Below are 22,497 nucleotides of genomic sequence, written 5' to 3' on the forward strand. Positions count from 1 at the left end.
TCTTCACTATATCTACAAAGTAGAAAATAGTTTTAAAAAATAAAGAAAGAAAAACCCTTGAATGAGTAAGTGTTCTGAAATAGTTACTGGTAGTGTATGTTTTTCAGAATAGAAAAGTTGGCGGGAGAGATGTTAGCTGAGTATATAGCATCACTAAAGGGACTTGCGAGTTTGGGGCTTGGGGCTGCACGAGAGGAGCAGCTGAGGGATCAGCTAGTTCATGGAGTTACCAGTAAGGAGCTGCGGGGCAAGATGAGAGCTGCGTGGAATACGGGGAGAATTGAACATCGGCAAAAGTATTGGACATTGTCAACAACTTCGAGTGCGCAGCCCAGAGTATGCAGAAATTCCAGCAGACACCGTCTCAGTTGAGAACCGATCAGTTGACAACAATACGGGAGGGGCATCAACCCGGATCCTCCAAGGAGAAACAGTGGATGTCAGACCAGAGGGGGGAAACGTCAAAGCACTGTTTCACTGTTTGGGGAAAGGACATTCACAGCAGACCTGCAGAGTTCACAGCAGCTTTCCAAGGCAGATCGTGCCAGCGTTTTCTAAGCAACGCTCTCAAACAGCGCACTCTCATCCAGTTCACCTCTTGGGGCTAGGGGGCAGAATTTTCACTTTTGGATAATTAGCGTGCCCATATTATTCATAGATTTGGATAGAAAACACTCTGAAGTTTCTAAAACTGTTTGAATCATGTCTGTGAGTATAACATAACTTATGTAGCAGGCAAAACCCAGAGGCCTAACTGTTCAGATTTTTTTTTTCCCCTCTCTGTTGCCAAGGGATATTTCTTGGGAACCTGTTTTCAGTTCCTACCGCTTCCACTGGATGTCACCAGTCTTTGGAATTTGGTTGAGGTTATTTGTTCAATGAAGAAGTAGGCCAACTAGGAACTGGGTGCACAGTTGAGAGTTGCGCAAGACGTGAAAAGTGGCGCTGGTTTGTTTTCATTCCTGAATTGAACACAGATTGCCCCGTCTACAATTTGATTGATTATTAACGTTTAAAAATACCTAAAGTTGTATTACAAAAGTAGTTTGAAATATTTTAGCAAAGTTCATAGGCAACTTTTGAAATATTTTGTAGTGACGTTGTGTTTTTTGTAAGCTGTTTTTTTCTTGATCAAACGCACTTTATAAATGGACATTTTGGATATATATGGACGGAATTATTCGAACAAAAGGACCAATTGTGATGTTTATGGGACATATTGGAGTGCCAACAAAAGAAGCTCGTCAAAGGTAATGCATGTTTTATATTTTATTTCATTGTTTTGTGTAGTGCCTGCAGGGTTGAAATATGCTAACCCCTTTGTTTACTGCTGGTGCTATCATCAGATAATAGCTTCTTATGCTTTCGCCGAAAAGCATTTTTAAAATCTGACATGTTGGCTGGATTCACAACGAGTGTAGCTTTAATTGAGTATCTTACATGTGTGATTTAATGAAAGTTTGAATTTTATAGTATTTTATTTGAATCTGGCGCTCTGCATTTTCCCTGGCAATTGGCCAGTTGAGACATTTGCGTCCCGCCTATCCCTAATTAAGGGGACATGCTACTGGACGACAGAACAAGTTGAGGAGGCAGAACTTTTTACAGTGTGTAGTGATCGTGAGTATGTGAAACCGTATATGGTCATGGTGAGATGTAACGGGGAAAAGATAAAGATGGAGGTAGATACTGGGGCTGCAATGTCTATTATCTCAGAGAAGCTGATCAGCAGATTTAAGAAGCATAAACTGCAATCATGTGATGTTGTTTTGAGAATTTACTCAGCTCAGCCTATTCAGTTATTGGGGAAAGCTGGAGGTTAAAGTGAAATGTACCATTACCTCTATTAGTATCAAAAGGGAAGGGTCCTACCCTTTGGATGATATAAAGAAGGATATTTATCTAACAAAACTACACTACATGTTATAGCTGGGACCCTTTGGATGACAAATCAGAGGAAAATTTTATAAAAGTAAGTGAATGGAATGGGAATGGAAGACCCAGAGTAACCTCTGCTCTTCTTCGGTCGTCAGCTGTTGGCCTCCAAAAACAGCAAAAATTGCTTTTCAATTGTGCTGAAGCTCTCGTTATCCTCCTGAAAACACAAACCGGTCTCACTACTGAAAAGTGTCATGGCTCTCATTAGTCCACGTGTCTTTACTTTCCAGCTGACCAGCTAATTTACTAGTACTAGCTAACTTTTTAGCTTGTTCCTTCGGTTGGTCATCAGTAGTCTGAGGATTTCACCAGTTGTTCATCCTAGAATTCTGGGTTCTTTTACTGAAGACTCCGAAGCGTGCTTATAATAAACGGAAGAGATTTATTTAATGTGCTCCTTAAGTTAACACATTCCAGTCGACCACTCTCTACAGTGTCTTCAGCCCAAGTCCCCAATACGTCATTAAACTTTAACCGCCCATGCATCTCATAATCCACTCACTTCAATGCAAGAACTGTCATTTGTTAATTCAAATAACTCAACCCCTGCATACAAATCCCATTGGCTATTTGCAACCATTTTAAAGCTAAACTCATGAACACATAATGCATTTCTCAATACACCACAACACATACACATAATAACACACACATTCTATACACACGTACACATGGATTTTGTATTGTAGATATGTGGTAGTGGAGTAGTGGCAGTTCTAGCTTGTATGGCTCCCTGGGCGAATCCCCTCTTCAGCGCCCCCCACCAAAAAAATAATAATCATAACATTTAAAACTATATCAACATAAAAATATATACAAAAATAAGACTTACATTTTAAAAAGTAGTAACAAAGACAAATAAAAACAAAATGTAGTCTATAAATACAAATAAAAAAGAGAATCAAATTATTACACTATTACCCTATTGCTAACAAAAAACACACAAATAAAACTAAATTGCACAAATCCTATATCACACAAATACACAAATAGAATAACACTATTAATCAGACAACCTGATTACTACACTATTGCACTTCAAACAAGAAACACACAAACTAAATTGCACAACTATTTGCATTAAAGTGCCTTGCAAAAGTATTAATTCCCTTTGCGTTTTTCCGATTTTGTTGTATTACAACTGATGTTTTTCATCTGCAGGGACTGTGAAACTGGTCAGAATTGAAGGAATTATGCTAAATACAGGAAAATTCATGAGGGAAACCTGTTCCAGTCTTCTAGTAGTTTGAGACTGAGACGGGGGTTCACCATCCAGCAGGACAATGCCCCTAAGCATACTGCTAAAGCAACACTCGAGTGGTTTAAGGGGAAACATTTAAATGTCTTGGAATGGCCTAGTCAAAGCCCAGATCTCAATCCAATTGAGAATCTGTGGTATGACTTAAAGATTGCTGTACACCAGCGGAACCCATCCAACTTGAAGGAGCTGGAGCAGTTTTTCCTTGAAGAATGAGCAACAAAAAAAAATCCGGTGGTTAGATGTACCAAGCTTATAGAGACATAACCCAAGAGACTTGCAGCTGTAATTACTGCAAAAGGTGGCTCTAAACAGTATTGACTTTGACATAATTTTTTTGTTTCACAATAAAACATATTTTGCATCGTCAAAGTGGTAGGCATGTTGTGTAAATCAAATGATACAAACCCCCACAAAAAAATATATTTTAATTCCAGGTTGTAAGGCAACAAAATGCGAAAAATGCCAAGGGGGTGAATACTTTCGCACGCCACTGTACAAGCCACTGTACTATTTACAGGCATGGCCTAAGATGCTCACTTGGGCCGCTTACTGCCAAGCCATACATGTTACATCTGAGCAGGAATTTCTTTCCTATCAGCTGGGCCACTTTGTCATGTTCTGCGGATGGCTGGCCTTGTGAGTATACACCTCCCGTCCTGCCTCTTTTCTTTACACCAGATGTCTTGGAGGATTCACGTTGTGAGACCGAACTCCTGCGATTTATACTTTGAGGTCGCCACCCTGTGAAACCACCTGGTTGGGACTGTAGCTGCGGCTCAATCACTGGTTGTTCCTGCCCAGTGACCGGCTCCCTTTTCCCAAGCGCTTAAGTCTCTTTAGACAGCCTACTGCTCTATGTCCTTCCTCACCACAGAAGAAACAGTGGTCACAGTTCGGTACACCCTGTTCAACATATCTGGGGGAGCCGTATGGTTTCTCTCTTCTGGGCCCAGACTGTTGGCTCGTGTAACATTGGCACTTATGTTCTGGTTGTTTTGACTGTGTCGGGGAGTCTATCATGCTGGTTAAAGCTTCAACCTGTGCACTGAGCTGATGTATGGTCTTACTCTTGTGTTTATGGTTAGCAACCTCCTTCCCTTTGATACAGCTTTCATTACTATGGCTATCACCAAGCTGTATGCTATGAGCATGTATTGGTTAGGGGAGGATTATCGGGCCTAGCCAATGCTGCCTCTCGTTCTTGCTACTGGTTATTTTCATCACATGCCTTAGTATTACTCGTCAGACACTTTGCTATCAGAAAGGAGTTGTCTCACCTCCCTGTGAATATGGCTATGTTTGTCTAAGTCCCTGGAAATGTCCAGGCCTTTTGATCCACAACACGCTTCTGACTATCTCACTGTTTTCACTGCAGTTCTCTTAAATCCCTTCTTCTATCTGTTTGCACACATTATTGTAGCTTATGTCTGATGCGTGGTTGCCTATTCAACCCCCATGAATCTTGACTTCTCTCCACTGCATGTAAAAGATCTATTAGGGAGACTAAACGGTGTGAGTGAAGGCTACTGTGTGGTGAGTTATCATGTACAGAGCTATGTTTCTCAGCTGTGGGTGTGGTAGGGCGAACTCTACATTGGAGGAGTTTCCTGCCTAGCTCCTCATAGCTAGAAAGCATTATCTGGTATTCAGTATCTGATGTGTCATTGTCTACATTAACAAAATCAGCTGCATTGGTGGGCGAAGGAGGTATATTTTCAGACAGAGCACTACCCACTTGGCTATCAGGTGAAGTTACAAGATTACGACTCTGTATAGCTAGTTCAATTGCATCATTCAAAACCCACATTTCAACCATTCCCCCATCTTCAGAATCAAGCAAGGTCTTACTGTACATGAAAGCATGGGATATGCTTAAAACAACCCTCTTTGTCATCCTTCTGTAGCTTCGACTGGTCTTTGTCTGGTACTGGGCCGACGGCCTTGGCGATCAAATAGAGTTCTTCCACTGTCAGTGAACGCAGGCCCTTCCTTGCACCGTACGACATGGCCTCGCTTTATCCCTCAAGCAGGTCACACGGCTACACAAGTCACACAGTCCCGGATATCTGTATCACTGGATCAGCATCCTCCAGCAGGTGAAGCCAATCCCAGAAAAGCACCCAAGAATCTGTAACAGGCATGAGATCCCACTACAGATAATAAAGTCCTGTTTTACACAGGGTGAAAGAAGACAAAGCAGATCAGTTTGTTTATCAATCAGGCAGTTTCTTCCTCTTTTTTGCTGTAGAGCACATATGTCAGAGTCAAGGCCCGCGGGCCACATCCGGCCCGCAAGAAGGTTTTTTACGGCCCCTGGGATGATCTTGATTTATTATTAGAACCGGCCCGCAGCAAGCCGGCAGCCCGCAGATCTTTTACACGCACCAATACTACATTTCCCACAATGCAAAGGTGACGCACCGAGCAGTAGGCTGCTTCATTTCAATATTTATTGGCACAGCAGTCGTCAGCATCACAGTAAAATTAACTTTCAGATACCCATCAAAAATGGCAAAACGGAAGGTGGATACTGAGAACCGGGGGTTTCAAACAAGGTGGGAGTCGGAGTATATGTTCACGAAGGTAGCTGGAAAACCTGTGTGTCTTCTGTGTGGAGAAAGTGTGGCGGTACTGAAAGAGTATAATCTGAGACGACATTATGAAACGAAACACGCGGACAAAAACAAGAATATGGACATGGAACAAAGGCTACAAAAGGCAGAGGAATTAAAACGAGGCCTCAAATCTCGACAGGCTCTGTTCAAAAAAGCCAAATCACAAGGCCAGGCTGCTGTCAAGGCCAGTTTTATTTTGGCAGAAGAGATCGCTAAATCAGCCCGGCCATTTACGGAGGGGGATTTCATCAAAAACTGCATGATTAAAGTTTGTGACGAAGTTTGCCCAGAAAAAAGGCAACTCTTTTTAAATGTGAGTCTGAGCAGAAACACCATTGCCGAGAGAGTAGACCAGTTGTCCATCAATCTAAAAGAGCAGCTTGTGAAAAAGGGAAAAGATTTTATTGCATATTCCTTGGCTGTGGATGAGAGCACCGACATTTCTGACATTGCCCAGTTGTCAATTTTCATCCGCGGAGTGGACTCCAACCTAAGCGTGACAGAGGAGTTTTTGGCTTTACGTCCTATGCATGGCACAACTACGGGGCATGATTTGTATGAAGAGGTGTCAAGATGTGTAAATGAGATGGAGCTGCCTTGGGAAAAACTCGTGGGTTTGACAACCGACGGAGCACCTGCGATGTGTGGACACAGGAGCGGACTGGTGGCGAAGATACGGGAAAAGATGCAAGAGGAAAACGCGACAGGTGAGCTGACAGCTTATCATTGTATCATACACCAGGAAGCGTTGTGCGGTAAAGCCTTGAAAATGGAGCATGTAATGAGCATCATCACGCGCACAGTTAACTTTATCAGAGCCAAAGGTTTGAATCACCGCCAGTTCAAGGCATTTCTGACGGAGTTAGAAACGGAGCATGGTGATTTGCCTTATCACACAGAGGTGCGATGGCTAAGCCAGGGAAAGGTGCTTCAAAGATGTTTCGAGCTTCGTGAGGAGATTTGTCTGTTCTTGGACAGCAAAGGGAAAGACACAACACAACTCCGAGACGAAATGTTTCTGTGTGAAATGGCTTTTCTGTGTGACATTACGAGTCATCTGAATGCAATAAACTTGCAGCTGCAGGGTCGGGATCGTGTCATCTCTGATATGTACAGTACAGTGAAGGCATTTAAAACCAAACTGACTCTGTGGGAGACGCAGATGCGGAAAGAAAATTTGAGCCACTTTCCCAGCTGCCAGACCATGAAAGAGAAGCTCTCTACCAGTGCGTTCCCGAGCACACAGTTGGCTGATAAAATAGGTATGCTTGCCGCTGACTTTCGACGCCGATTTGCTGACTTTGAAGCACAAAAAAGCAGGTTGGAACTGCTCGGTAACCCATTTGCTGTTGACGTGGAAAGCTCACCACCAAACCTCCAAATGGAGTTGATTGACCTCCAATGCAATGATGCACTGAGGGCAAAATATGCGGCAGTGGGTGCTGCAGAGTTCGCCCGTTTCCTCCCCGGCACAATGCCCCAGCTGCGCATCCAGGCTGCTCAAACGTTGTCTATGTTTGGCAGCACATACCTGTGTGAACAACTGTTTTCTTTGATGAACCTGAACAAAACATCACACAGAAGTCGACTTACTGCTGAACACCTCCACTCAATTCTGAGGATTTCTTCAGCTCAGAGCCTTACCCCGAACATTGATGAACTTGTGGAAAAGATGGGACACCACCAAGTATCACCCTCAACCTCAAACAAGTGAACATTACTGTGCAATCACATATTTAGAGTTTTTACTCAGTTCAAGTTTAAAAGTTAAAATTTAATATTTGTTTTCACTGCATGTTACTTCTCCTTAAACAAAGTGTTGTTTTTGATTAATAGATTTTTGCACTTTATTTTTTTGTATTTCAATCCAATTATATTTTAAAAATATTTCAGTTGAGTGGATGATAGAAAATTGCTATTATTGTTTTTTCTTTGAAGTAAATTTAGCCCACTTTTGCTAAAATAGAAAATATAGTCTACTGATGGTGCCTTGAATACCGGTTTCTTTCATTTAATGTTCATGTTATGGGGATATTTATATAAAGGAAATTTGTCTTTTGTGTCTGTTGAAAATTAAAGATTACTGACAGAGCCATAAGAAAATATTGCTTTATTTATCTGATCATATTGTAATATATTTGTTAGGTTTTCAGTAGGTTCAATTAGGTTCACTAGACTATATGCGTCATTTAAAAATTTTTCAATGAACATTCGAACAGTCCGGCCCTCGTCTTGTAGCTGATTTTTTTATTTGGCCCTCCGTCCATTTGACTTTGACACCCCTGCTGTAGAGGGTACTCTAAACCCTAATTCCCCTGCAGCTCTCCCTAGTGATACACACTGGATGACATTGTTCCCATTGGAGGTATCTGAAGAAAAAAACACACAAAAAAACACAACCAATACAAAAACATAATAGATAGAAAAAAAAAAGATATATTTCTCAAAACATCAAATTGTGACCAACATATTTATGTGCGTCTATTGTCTATTTTTAGTTTAATTCTGGGTTGAATTGAAACAATATCTGTCGATGACTTTGCAATGCTATTTAAGGCCTAAATAGCATCATTGATGATGTATGAGTGATGAAGTATGGTCACATTTAATTTTCTCTGTTAAACCTACCTTTTGTAATGATGTTGATAGCAACAAATAATCTATTTTGTTTTTAAGTGCAGACCTCTCAACACTCATTCTCACGATAGCACATTGGTAATAGTCAGTGACATAAATAGACAAAAGGGTAGCTGTAGGTAGATCAATTCTCTAGTAGGAGGTGCTGTCCAGCCTATTGTTTTTTGTTCTGATAGTGGATATAATGTTGAAGATCTGACATTGTTTTAAAGGTACAATTTCAACATGTTTTATACAAGGTTTGTCTATGTTGAAAATTTGGTTAAAATTTGGTTACAATGATGACATAATCCTGTGGATCAAATCCAATGTATTTTCCACATTGATTCCACATCATAATAAGTTGACAAATTACGTTGAAACAACATTGATTCAACCAGTGTGTGCCCAGTGGGTAGACACCAGATCAACCAGTTTGAAATATGTAAATGGAAGTCAGGAAAAGTAGGTAATTAGGATTCACTGATTTTTTGTTTTTTGCAAGGTTAAGGTTGACCAAATTTATTTTGTCTTCAGATTCACATAAAGAAACGTACTTATTGTGGCTGGCCTCACACTGACGAGATCAACAATTGCTATAAACTATTAAACTGACTGCTGTGTGGTGATGTTCTCTTTCAGGTCTTCTGGAGGTCATAGAGCTAACAGAGTAAGTTTTGTTCCTTTCCTCCTCACAATCTACCCTTAGTGTTTTCCAATATTCCACAGTTTTTGCATGTGAATAAATACATGTGTTGGCCTAAGCAAGTGATCAGTTGAATTGGAAACATTCAAGTTTATGTTACTCATGAGTTTACTTATTTGGCTGAATAGAAACTAGGTTTAATAGCAGTTCATAGTGCTGTTCTGCACAGTCTGTCCCTGAAGACCCGTGGAAACACAGCAACACATTAAACTCTGAGCCTGGATTTGCTGACTTTTAAGATTGTTCTCTCTCTCACACTCCCTCTGACTCTCTCTCTCTGTTTCTCTCTCTCTCTCTCTCTCTCTCTCTCTCTGACACTGAGAGCTTTATGACTTTGGCCTCAAGCCTTCACAAGCGCAGATAAATGGTCACAGATTGCACTTACGTAATGGGGCCATATACTGTACTGCTGAAATTTCACTCAATGGCTCGTGAAGTGGTGATTTGCAACTTGATCGCTCAATTCTGAAAAATACAATTATTATCTTTTATGTCAAAGGAAATTCACCTTCAATCCTAAGGAGGGAATAGACAACCCAGCAATGGTCATCTCAGATGATGCAGGTAAGCTACCCCTTTAGTGTTTGTCATTACACACCTCAATTCTTTCACCTTTTCTGAATTTTTGGGGAAAAAGATGATATACGATAGACTTTGACTTTAGACTATAGACTTTAAATGTATGTTCACTGTTCCTTCTCCTATATAACTGTCCCCTGTAGAGCCTTGCTTGAGACCCACACTGCGTCTCTGCATTCTTAAACGTGAAGAGGGTGAGTCCTTCAGCTTCCACCTGCGTGTGGAGAAGGGCTGCCTTGGTCGTGTGATCAGACATGTGACGCAATGCGGGGTGGTGGAGCGCGGCGGTCTCAGAGACGGGGATCGACTTCTGGAGGTCAATGCGGGCTTTGTGGATGACATGATACACCCAAAGGTCAGATGGCCGATGACCTATAGCAACTTTTAAGTAGGATTTAACCTAAAATATTGGTCATTATACACAGTTTTGCTTTTATTTTACCCTGATTTTAACAGGTTTACCATTGTTGTCAAAATACCTATTTTTCAAGAGAGACTTGGCCAAAAAGGCACATAGACTGAACATAACATTCTAACTTGTACAGTGGGTATCATAAGTATTCACCCCGCTTGGATTTTCTCACATTTTGTTGCCTTACAGAAGGATTGAAATATATGTAATTTTGATTTTTTTTGGTCATTGATCTACACAAAATACTCCATAATGTCAAAGTGAAAAGAAAATTCTACAAATTTGTACAAATTAATAAAAAGGACAGTAAATAACTAAAATATATTAATTGCACAAGTATTCGCCCCCTTTGTTTAGGCAAGCCTAAATTAGTTTAGGAATAGAATTTGGTTTAACAAATCCTATAATACGTTACATGGACTCAGTCTGTGTGAAATAATCGGGTTTGACATGATTTTTTATGACTACCCCTTCCTCTGTCCCCCATAACATTCAACATTTGTAAGGTCCCTCGGTCAATTATTGAATTTAAAGCACAGATTCAGCTACCAGGAGCTTTTTGAAATCTTCATAAAGGGCAGTGATTGGTTGATTGGTATCAATAACAAATCAGACATTGAATATCACTTTATGCATGGTCAAGTTAAACCACCTGGATACATTAAAGATATAGTCGTCCTTCTGAACTGAGCTGCTTGACAGGAAGGAAACTGCTCATGGATGGTCAGCATGAGGCCATTGGTGATTTTAAAACAACTACAGCGTTCTATGGCTGTGATGGGAAAAAACCGAGGATGGATCAACAACATTGTAGTGAATCCACAATAATGACCCAAATGACAGAGTGAAAAGAAGAATACAAATATACAGAATAAAAATAGCCCCAAAACATGCATCCTGAATGAAACAAGGCACTAAAGTAATACTGCAAAAAACACGACACAGGTATACACTTTTTGGCCTAAATGCAAAACCTTACGTTTGGGGATAATCCCACACAACACATGACTGAGTAATTGCCTCCTTATTTTCAAGCATGCTGGTGGCTGCATCATGGTATGGATATGCTTGATATCGGCAAAGACTTGGGAGTTTTTTAGCATAAAAAGAAACATGGAGCTAAGGACAGTCAAAATCCTAGAAGAAAACATGATTCAGTCTGCTTTACACCAGAGACTGGGAGAGCATTCCTCCTTTCAGTAGGATAATAACCTATAACACAATGCCAAATCTACACTGTAGTTGCTTACCATAAAAAAACAGTGAATGTTAGTGTCAGGAACTTTCTGAGTGGCCAAGTTACAGTTTTGATTTAAATCTGTTTGAAAATCTATGGCAAGACTTGAAAATTGCTGTCTAGCCATGATCCCTAACACCTTGACAGAGCATTAAGAATTTTTAAAACAATCCATGTGTGCAAAGCTCTTTTTTAAAATAAAAATAATAATAATTTAAGGGGTGAATGAGCTTAAAATTGCCGAAAGATTGATGCTTCCATCAATGTAATTGTCTGCATCATTTCCAATCTCCCATATATTTTTGGGGTAAAGATATATATATATTATATATATATAAATATATATATCCACATACATATGCATACATATACACATATATACATACATACACATACCTATATACATACTTTTTAAACAATATACCTTTATTATTCCCCGCAAACCCTACCACCCTTCCCCTAATTGGAGTAAACTAATAAACACTTTTAAAAACTAATAAAGGCTTCTACCTTCAGTTTATATATCTTATACACATTTTACAGACACAATCTATTTTACATTAGTTATATTTGTTTTGTTTTTAGTCCTTCCTCTATTTCTGATGTCCATCCAGTTTGATTTCTATTTGTAACTGTGCTATTTCAGAACATTTCTGAACCTACAGTGCCTTGCGAAAGTATTCGGCCCCCTTGAACTTTGCGACCTTTTGCCACATTTCAGGCTTCAAACATAAAGATATAAAACTGTATTTTTTTGTGAAGAATCAACAACAAGCGGGACACAATTATGAAGTGGAACGACATTTATTGGATATTTCAAACTTTTTTAACAAATCAAAAACTTAAAAATTGGGCGTGCAAAATTATTCAGCCCCCTTAAGTTATTACTTTGTATCGCCACCTTTTGCTGCGATTACAGCTGTAAGTCGCTTGGGGTATGTCTCTATCAGTTTTGCACATTGAGAGACTGAAATTTTTTCCCATTCCTCCTTGCAAAACAGCTCGAGCTCAGTGAGGTTGGATGGAGAGCATTTGTGAACAGCAGTTTTCAGTTCTTTCCACAGATTCTCGATTGGATTCAGGTCTGGACTTTGACTTGGCCATTCTAACACCTGGATATGTTTATTTTTGAACCATTCCATTGTAGATTTTGCTTTATGTTTTGGATCATTGTCTTGTTGGAAGACAAATCTCCGTCCCAGTCTCAGGTCTTTTGCAGACTCCATCAGGTTTTCTTCCAGAATGGTCCTGTATTTGGCTCCATCCATCTTCCCATCAATTTTAACCATCTTCCCTGTCCCTGCTGAAGAAAAGCAGGCCCAAACCATGATGCTGCCACCACCATGTTTGACAGTGGGGATGGTGTGTTCAGCTGTGTTGCTTTTACGCCAAACATAACGTTTTGCATTGTTGCCAAAAAGTTCCATTTTGGTTTCATCTGACCAGAGCACCTTCTTCCACATGTTTGGTGTGTCTCCCAGGTGGCTTGTGGCAAACTTTAAACAACACTTTTTATGGATATCTTTAAGAAATGTCTTTCTTCTTGCCACTCTTCCATAAAGGCCAGATTTGTGCAATATACGACTGATTGTTGTCCTATGGACAGAGTCTCCCACCTCAGCTGTAGATCTCTGCAGTTCATCCAGAGTGATCATGGGCCTCTTGGCTGCATCTCTGATCAGTCTTCTCCTTGTATGAGCTGAAAGTTTAGAGGGACGGCCAGGTCTTGGTAGATTTGCAGTGGTCTTATACTCCTTCCATTTCAATATTATCGCTTGCACAGTGCTCCTTGGGATGTTTAAAGCTTGGGAAATCTTTTTGTATCCAAATCCGGCTTTAAACTTCTTCACAACAGTATCTCGGACCTGCCTGGTGTGTTCCTTGTTCTTCATGATGCTCTCTGCGCTTTTAACGGACCTCTGAGACTATCACAGTGCAGGTGCATTTATACGGAGACTTGATTACACACAGGTGGATTGTATTTATCATCATTAGTCATTTAGGTCAACATTGGATCTTTCAGAGATCCTCACTGAACTTCTGGAGAGAGTTTGCTGCACTGAAAGTAAAGGGGCTGAATAATTTTGCACGCCCAATTTTTCAGTTTTTGATTTGTTAAAAAAGTTTGAAATATCCAATAAATGTCGTTCCACTTCATGATTGTGTCCCACTTGTTGTTGATTCTTCACAAAAAAAATCAGTTTTATATCTTTATGTTTGAAGCCTGAAATGTGGCAAAAGGTCGCAAAGTTCAAGGGGGCCGAATACTTTTGCAAGGCACTGTATATGCATTTTACAGACCCTGTATTTTTTACATTGGTTATCGTGTTATTAGTCCCACCCTTCAGCTCCTTTCAACCCCTCCCATCTATCTCTCAACATCATCCATTTTGGATTTCTATTTGCCATATATTTTTCAGCTGTACTGTGATGCTTCACAAAAGTACTGAACCTTTCTATTCTCATAGCTTCTACAGATTGTAAATTAAAAATAAACATTTTTGCCAAAATAATAATTATATTATTGTTTGATTGACTATGGCTTTTCAAATCACCCAGCATTGCTATCAGCAGCGTTAGTTCTAGGCAAATGTTGCAATTCTTCAGCCATTCCTGGACCTGTGACCATAAACAAGCTACATATGGACAATACCAAAATAAATGATCTAATGACTCTGCCTCCTCACAGCAAAATCTGCAGAGCTGGGAAGATTGTATCCCCCATATATACAGTGCCTTGCAAAAGTATTCGGCCCCCTTGAACTTTGCGACCTTTTGCCACATTTCAGGCTTCAAACATAAAGATATAAAACTGTATTTTTTTGTGAAGAATCAACAACAAGTGGGACACAATCATGAAGTGGAACGACATTTATTGGATATTTCAAACTTTTTTAACAAATCAAAAACTGAAAAATTGGGCGTGCAAAATTATTCAGCCCCTTTACTTTCAGTGCAGCAAACTCTCTCCAGAAGTTCAGTGAGGATCTCTGAATGATCCAATGTTGACCTAAATGACTAATGATGATAAATACAATCCACCTGTGTGTAATCAAGTCTCCGTATAAATGCACCTGCACTGTGATAGTCTCAGAGGTCCGTCAAAGAGCATCATGAAGAACAAGGAACACACCAGGCAGGTCCGAGATACTGTTGTGAAGAAGTTTAAAGCCGGATTTGGATACAAAAAGATTTCCCAAGCTTTAAACATCCCAAGGAGCACTGTGCAAGCGATAATATTGAAATGGAAGGAGTATCAGACCACTGCAAATCTACCAAGACCTGGCCGTCCCTCTAAACTTTCAGCTCATACAAGGAGAAGACTGATCAGAGATGCAGCCAAGAGGCCCATGATCACTCTGGATGAACTGCAGAGATCTACAGCTGAGGTGGGAGACTCTGTCCACAGGACAACAATCAGTCGTATATTGCACAAATCTGGCCTTTATGGAAGAGTGGCAAGAAGAAAGACATTTCTTAAAGATATCCATAAAAAGTGTTGTTTAAAGTTTGCCACAAGCCACCTGGGAGACACACCAAACATGTGGAAGAAGGTGCTCTGGTCAGATGAAACCAAAATTGAACTTTTTGGCAACAATGCAAAACGTTATGTTTGGCGTAAAAGCAACACAGCTGAACACACCATCCCCACTGTCAAACATGGTGGTGGCAGCATCATGGTTTGGGCCTGCTTTTCTTCAGCAGGGACAGGGAAGATGGTTAAAATTGATGGGAAGATGGATGGAGCCAAATACAGGACCATTCTGGAAGAAAACCTGATGGAGTCTGCAAAAGACCTGAGACTGGGACGGAGATTTGTCTTCCAACAAGATCTACAATGGAATGGTTCAAAAATAAACATATCCAGGTGTTAGAATGGCCAAGTCAAAGTCCAGACCTGAATCCAATCGAGAATCTGTGGAAAGAACTGAAAACTGCTGTTCACAAATGCTCTCTATCCAACTTCACTGAGCTCGAGCTGTTTTGCAAGGAGGAATGGGAAAAAATTTCAGTCTCCCGATGTGCAAAACTGATAGAGACATACCCCAAGCGACTTACAGCTGTAATCGCAGCAAAAGGTGGCGCTACAAAGTATTAACTTAAGGGGGCTAAATCATTTTGCACACCCAATTTTTCAGTTTTTGATTTGTTAAAAAAGTTTGAAATATCCAATAAATGTCGTTCCACTTCATGATTCTGTCCCACTTGATGTTGATTCTTCACAAAAAAATACAGTTTTATATCTTTATGTTTGAAGCCTGAAATGTGGCAAAAGGTCGCAAAGTTCAAGGGGGCCGAATACTTTCGCAAGGCACTGTATAACTTTCTATTGGTGGTTGCAAGAATTTTGTATAGTAATTTAAATTGAAAAATTCGAAGTTTTGAATCCGCCGTTGTTTTACATATCAATTCATAAATTATGTGCCATGGAATGTGTACATCGAAATCTCTTCCCAACTATTTTGCAATTTATATGGCACAGCTGTCAGTTTTTGGTCCTTAAGTGAAATTGGTATATGTTTTTATTTATCACACTTTTCTTTAACCATTTATTTTTCTTTAATACAGGGCCAACATACAAGTTCCTTACTTTTTTCCCCTTCTACTTGCCTCTTCCATTTATGTGGTAATGCTGCAATTAATTGGTTGTAATTTTAAGGTAAGAGCAGACATTTCCATATGTCTGTCTTAGCTGCATGTGTGACATAAATCCACCAGTCCAATTTATGATATCATTCACTAAAATTATACCTTTTTAAAACATTACTTCGAATGTTTTTTTTTTTTTTATCAGTTAGTATAATTGAGTTTAACCACAATATTTGTTGTATTATTTGTGCTGTCTTTTCAGGTGGATTAAACTGAAATTGCAACCAACTTTCTAATGCTTGTTTAAAAAAAAAAAAACATTTTCAAACAACTGAAAGTGTGCAGGTGTAATCTGAATAAAAGGAAAAAGTCCATTCTTGAACATAGGATGAGACATTCCTACCAATTTACTAGAGAACCAGTTTGGATTTAAGTATAACTTTTGTATGACTGATGTCTTTAGTGAGAGGTCTAATGCTTTAATATTTAATCATTTCTGCCCTCCGAATTCATATTCGTTATATAATTTTGTCTGGCTTGCCGTTCCAAATAAAATGTAATATTTTTTGTTCATATAATTTAAAAAGCAGGTAAATTGATATGACTAAAGAGTTAATCAGGGTGATTTTTCCTCAAATAGACAGGTATTTTCCTTTCCATGGTAGCAAGATCTTATCTATTTTTGCTAACTTTCTATAAACATTTATTGGAGTGAGATCATTTCTTTATTTTGGGATTTGTATACCGAGTATGTCCACATCTCCGTCAGACCATTTAATTGGTAAACTACACGGTAATGTAAAATGTGCATTTTTTTTGTGATCCAATATGTAATATAGTACACTTATCATAATTCGGATTTAATCCAGAGAGGATAGCAAAAGTATCTCCTCTATGAGGCCGTGGAGAGACTCTAATTGTGGTTTTAAAAGAAAACATGAATCTTCAGTGTACAATGACGCCTTCATTTTTAAGCCAAGGATATCTAATCCCTTAATATTATTGTTTGATCTAATTTTAACAGCTAACATTTCGATGGCAATAATAAATAGATATGTCGATAGTGGACAAAGCTCTTATAGACTTACCCAAGAAGAGTCAGCGCAGTAATCGTTGCCAAATGTGTTTCTAACATGTATTGAATCAGGAGGGTGAATACTTCATCAAATCAAGTTATGTTAGTGTTTTATCTTTCATTCATCTTTAAAAAAAGAAAAATAAATCTTCCACTTTGACATTACAGTGTTTTGTGTAGATGGTTGATGAAAAAATTACAACTAAATCCATTTTAATGCACTCTGTAACACAATAAAATGTGAAGAGAGGTGAATAGTTATGATACCCCCTGTCTCTGTCTCTTTGTGTGAGTCAGGTGGCCATGCGTATGAAGCTTAGTGGGCGCCAGCTGTGTCTACTGGTGTTGGATGGAAAGGAGTACGACAGGGTCATGATCTCCAGGCCATAGCCAGAGAACACAGAGGCGGGGACTGCAGCCCGCCCCGGCTTTGCCACATCGTCAGAGATACAGCTTCAGGCTTTGGAGTCAACTTCCTGCTTGTGGAAGGTATGTGAGACTGCAGCTGAGAGGACATTGATACAAATTTGAAATTATGAATGAATCAGAATCAGAGTTGATTGGTTGGTCGTAGAATGATTGTTGACTTTGTGTCATGACATGTGAACCGCCTTTAGGGGAGAAGGGCCGGATCTCAGTGAGCCTGGTGAGCGGGGGTCCAGCCGAGAGAGCGGGGGTGTGTAGGGGAGACCGCCTGCTGTGGATCGATGGCAACACAGTGTCAGAGCTCACAAACTCTGTTCTCAGCAAGATGGTAGGTGGACTTGGACAGACAGACCTCCCTTCACTGTATGGACCAGCCTTTGAGCAATCTGGGTCACATTCATTAGGGCATCAAAACATTTTGAAATGGAAAATGAAAACCAATGTTTCTTATTGGACAAGTCCAGATAGTCACTCCCTGTTTCAAGCCCTTTTCTTCCGTTTGGTGCCTAATGAACATGACCGGCCTGATACAGCTTGTCCATGTATTGTGTGCAGGTGAAGAAGTGCAGGGACCACATGACCATCCTGGTGATTGACAGTGAGAGTGAGCAGAGCTATGCCCGTTGGCGGATGCCTATCCTTCCCACCCTGGCTGGTTCCCACCACAACCTGCCACATTCACCCAGGAAACTCCAGCTGGTCCCTGGACCCAAGGGTCAGAGAGGAGATGACACCGTCAGGATGCAAAGGTCAGAGGGATGATGATACATGTACAAACAAACTCAACTATGCATACCATATGCAGGAAATAGCTTTGACACAAGCAATAGCAAAAACTATAGGGTAAAAACAAGACACACACACACACACACACATGCACGGCACACATTCACAAACCCATACACTTACACTACCATTCAAAAGTTTGGGGTCACTTAAAAATGTCCTTGTTTTTGAAAGAAAAGCATATTTTTTGTCCATTAAAAGAACATCAAATTGATCAGAAATACAGTGTAGACACTGTTAATGTTGTAAATTACTATTGTAGCCTATGTAGATATTCCATAATATCGACTATTGTAGTTATTATGGAATATCTACATAGCCATACAGAGGCCCATTATCAGCAACCATCACTCCTGTGTTCCAATGGCATGTTGTGTTAGCTAATCCAAGTTTACCATTTTAAAAGGATCATTAGAAAACCATTTTGCAATTATGTTAGCACAGCTGAAATCTTAATGAAGCAATAAAACTGACTTTTGAACGGTAGTGTATATCTATAATCCAGATTGTAACCATCAGTGTATGTGTGTGAAATGCTTTCCTTCTTTAGCCCACGTAATGCGTGAGGTAGACCAAGGCAGCACGGCTGAGATGGCAGGCATTGAGGAAGGAGACCTGCTACTTGAGATCAATGGAGAGGCAGTGGAGTCACTGGGCCATGAGGACATAGTGGACAGAGTACGGAAGAGTTGCCAACAGTAAAGTAAACAAAAAGGAATGAAACAGTCACAGCTCTTTTCTTGGAATTAAGCACACTAAAGCCTTATTCTAGTACAATTTTGCTTTGTAAGAAATTGGAGAGGAAACTGCCTGCAGAAAATATTGACCCCTGCCATCACAGCCCGTGGCCAAGAGTTTTACACGCAGGTAGCTGGGACCACAGTCATCCCAAGTGTGTGTGTGTTTGTAGCAATGTGCATACCCCGCCCATTTGAGGATCTGTCTTTTTCAGACATCAATTTCCTGTGTTTGAGGGGTGCAAAATCCACTTGTCACTTAAATCTTGCTGGATTGATTGCTTTCATTTTACTCCTGCGACTCTTTCATACTCTTGCTTGTGCCTGTTGTTTTTCCGTTAACGTTACGGCCGCGGAAATGTTTGTGATGACCTGTCAAACACATCCTGGTAATGGCTGAAATGTGCTCAATGGAATACATTGTCTTTCAAGAATGCTAAATATTAGTCTTGGATTTTAAGCACTGTCTCGATCACTTACATCTCAAAATAGAGAATAACTTTAATTTGATGGGTGTTCATTGTTTGTGTAATTGAAGAAAAAAAATGTATTACAGTTTAAATGTTGACAAATTAGATGTTACATTTTAAAAAATAAGTTACATTTAAAAATAAGTTACATGTTACAATAAATTGAATACCTGAATTCCCACCAAAATCCCTGAACTCCATTCATTATTAGTCTGTGCCAGTAAAATTATTTATTTGCTGTAATTCAGTCAATATATGATGGATTATAAAATGTCTAAAAGTTTGGAATGTCTTCCATTGTCCAACTGTTGCATTTATTAGAATTGTTTTTAAAAACGTGTAACAACTTTGATGACCATTGCTAGTGTTTGTGTGGTAGGGCTTAATAAACATCCTTGACTAAAAGGTTTCAGTTTAAATTATAACCAGAGTAAGCAGGCATTTAACATATAAAGTACATCTAATGAGTTAATATGGTTCTCTTTGTTATGTACCCTATTTTACTCCATTCAGTTGGATCTATCCCATCTGCTCTTCTGTGGGAGTAATGCAGTTGAAAAGGTAAAGGAAAATGAGAACCTAGTCCCACCACCACTCCGAGTTGTAGTGGAGGTTCCAAAGGAAGAACCAGTAGTGCTGCCCACTGTGCCTAGTCCTTTGTGTTCTCCAGAAAGGACCTCTGGGTTTCGGCATTAACTTGGGCTGTGTCCAGGACACCCCTGGAATCTTTGTAAGCCAGGTAGGGCACCATAGGACACTCATGGACACACACTAACTAGTGGGCAGCTCAAGGATCACAAGTGAATTTGACATTTTTCTCTCAAACCAGAGATTGCACTGAATTATTCTACTTACAAAGAGCTGAGAATAATTATATTTCTCATTAAATGTAAGGTAAAAAAAGGCCCAATGTAAGGTAAAAAGGGCCAATGCAGCTGTTTTGATGTCAATATCAAATAATTTCTGGATAGAAATGAGGTACCTTACAGTTATCTTATTCTATCAATATGGTCAAAAAGAAACAAAAATAGTAGCTTCTTAGCAAAGAACAATTTCTCAAGCAACAATTTTGCTAGGACTGTCTGGGAGTGGTCTGAGTGAGGGTCCTAAATTGGACAAGACTAATGGGAGGGATATGTAACCTGAAAACTAGCTGTTAATGGCAGAGAGGTTTAAAATTCTCTTTGTTATTGGTCTATTAACTTATACTGACTGCCTGGTGATGGCCAGGCAGGCCAAAACTCCATCCCACAAAAACAGGCAGAAATTCAGGGTGGTCTTTTCTTACACCAAAACTGCATTATCATAATTTTCACAATTTCCCAGTATTATTCCAATCTCTTAGTGTGGAAATATATATAAAACACAGGACAATCACGATTTTGATTGCATTGGGCCTTTAAAGAGGTGAAATGATACAGTTGGCTTTCTAATATGGAAATTACCTAGATGTTTTGGGTCCTCTAGGTGGTGCTGTGGGGCTCTGGGAGTAGAGCAGGACTTTTGGTAAGGGACGTGGTGATGGAGGTGAACGGACAGAACATGGAGGAGAACTGTCTGGAGAATGTGATGGTTCTGGTTCAGGAGGGAGGACATTCTTTTTCTCTTCTGGTTGTGGAGAAGAGTGGGTACAACAAGCTCGGACAGAGCCAGAGTCCCTTTACTGCTGTAGAGGCTACGGTGAGAGAACATGTCCTTAGGAAATTGTACTGTAGCCTATGTATTTATTATTCTTTAATAAATTATCACATCTAATTGATCTTGTATCGTTACAGGTGGAGGAGGAAACTGATGGCATATCTGCCCTGTGAGTGACTGAAAATGACCCAAGCATTTACAGTGGGGAGAACAAGCATTTGATACACTGCCGATTTTGCAGGTTTTCCTACTTACAAAGCATGTAGAGGTCTGTAATTTTTATCATAGGTACACTTCAACTGTGAGAGACGGAATCTAAAACAAAAATCCAGAAAATCACATTGTATGATTTTTAAGTAATTAATTAGCATGTTATTGCATGACATAAGTATTTGATCACCTACCAACCAGTAAGAATTCCGTCTCTCACAGACCTGTTAGTTTTTCTTTAAGAAGCCCTCCTGTTCTCCACTCATTACCTGTATTAACTGCACCTGTTTGAACTCGTTACCTGCATAAAAGACACCTGTCCACACACTCAATCAAACAGACTCCAACCTCTCCACAATGGCCAAGACCAGAGAGGGTGTAAGGACATCAGGGATAAAATTGTAGACCTGCACAAGGCTGGGATGGACTACAGGACAATAGGCAAGCAGCTTGGTGAGAAGGCAACAACTGTTGGCGCAATTGTTAGAAAATGGAAGAAGTTCAAGATGACGATCAATCACCCTCGGTCTGGGGCTCCATGCAAGATCTCACATCGTGGGGCATCAATGATCATGAGGAAGGTGAGGGATCAGCCCAGAACTACACGGCAGGACCTGGTCAATGACCTGAAGAGAGCTGGGATCACAGTCTCAAAGAAAACCATTAGTAACACACTACGCCGTCATGGATTAAAATCCCCCTTTTTCCTCCAAACATAACGATGGTCAATATGGCCAAACAGTTCTATTTTTGTTTCATCAGACCAGAGGACATTTGTCCAAAAACTACGATCTTTGTCCCCATGTGCAGTTGCAAACCGTAGTCTGGCTTTTTTTTATGGCGGTTTTGGAGCAGTGGCTTCTTCCTTGCTGAGCGGCCTTTCAGGTTATGTCGATATAGGACTCGTTTTACTGTGGATATAGAGACTTTTGTACCTGTTTCTTCCAGCATCTTCACAAGGTCCTAAATAAAGTGTTAGACATCGGTATTGTAACCTCTATCCATGTAGTTTGACGGTAGATTGTTATCATATTAGATTATCGTTATTTGATGAATGCATTTAAACTTGAATATGTTGATGCAATTTGGCCTCAACTTGGAACTTCTGTATTTTACAACATTGAACATGGATGAATATGATGCTACTTGAAACTGCCAATTAATAATGACTGCAAAATTGGAAGTGATGCTTTTATCCCCC

The 22,497-nt window shown here is 39.9% G+C and overlaps 1 protein-coding gene across 1 annotated transcript; it reads left to right on the forward strand.

Annotated features, from left to right (window-relative positions):
- The first annotated feature begins 4,654 nt into the window (after window positions 1-4,654).
- Window positions 4,655-21,259, forward strand: LOC139419261 (NHERF family PDZ scaffold protein 4b). The gene is given in 15 exon segments (XM_071169215.1): window positions 4,655-4,732; window positions 5,104-5,167; window positions 9,073-9,100; window positions 9,636-9,700; window positions 9,859-10,070; window positions 17,327-17,393; window positions 17,396-17,518; window positions 17,647-17,783; window positions 18,011-18,171; window positions 18,173-18,204; window positions 18,792-18,939; window positions 19,033-19,133; window positions 20,102-20,187; window positions 20,916-21,128; window positions 21,224-21,259. Coding segments are annotated over 15 exon segments (1,551 nt in total).
- The last annotated feature ends 1,238 nt before the right edge of the window (window positions 21,260-22,497 follow it).

Source organism: Oncorhynchus clarkii, chromosome 10 (assembly GCF_045791955.1).
Source record: "Oncorhynchus clarkii lewisi isolate Uvic-CL-2024 chromosome 10, UVic_Ocla_1.0, whole genome shotgun sequence".
Classification (NCBI taxonomy): domain Eukaryota; kingdom Metazoa; phylum Chordata; class Actinopteri; order Salmoniformes; family Salmonidae; genus Oncorhynchus; species Oncorhynchus clarkii.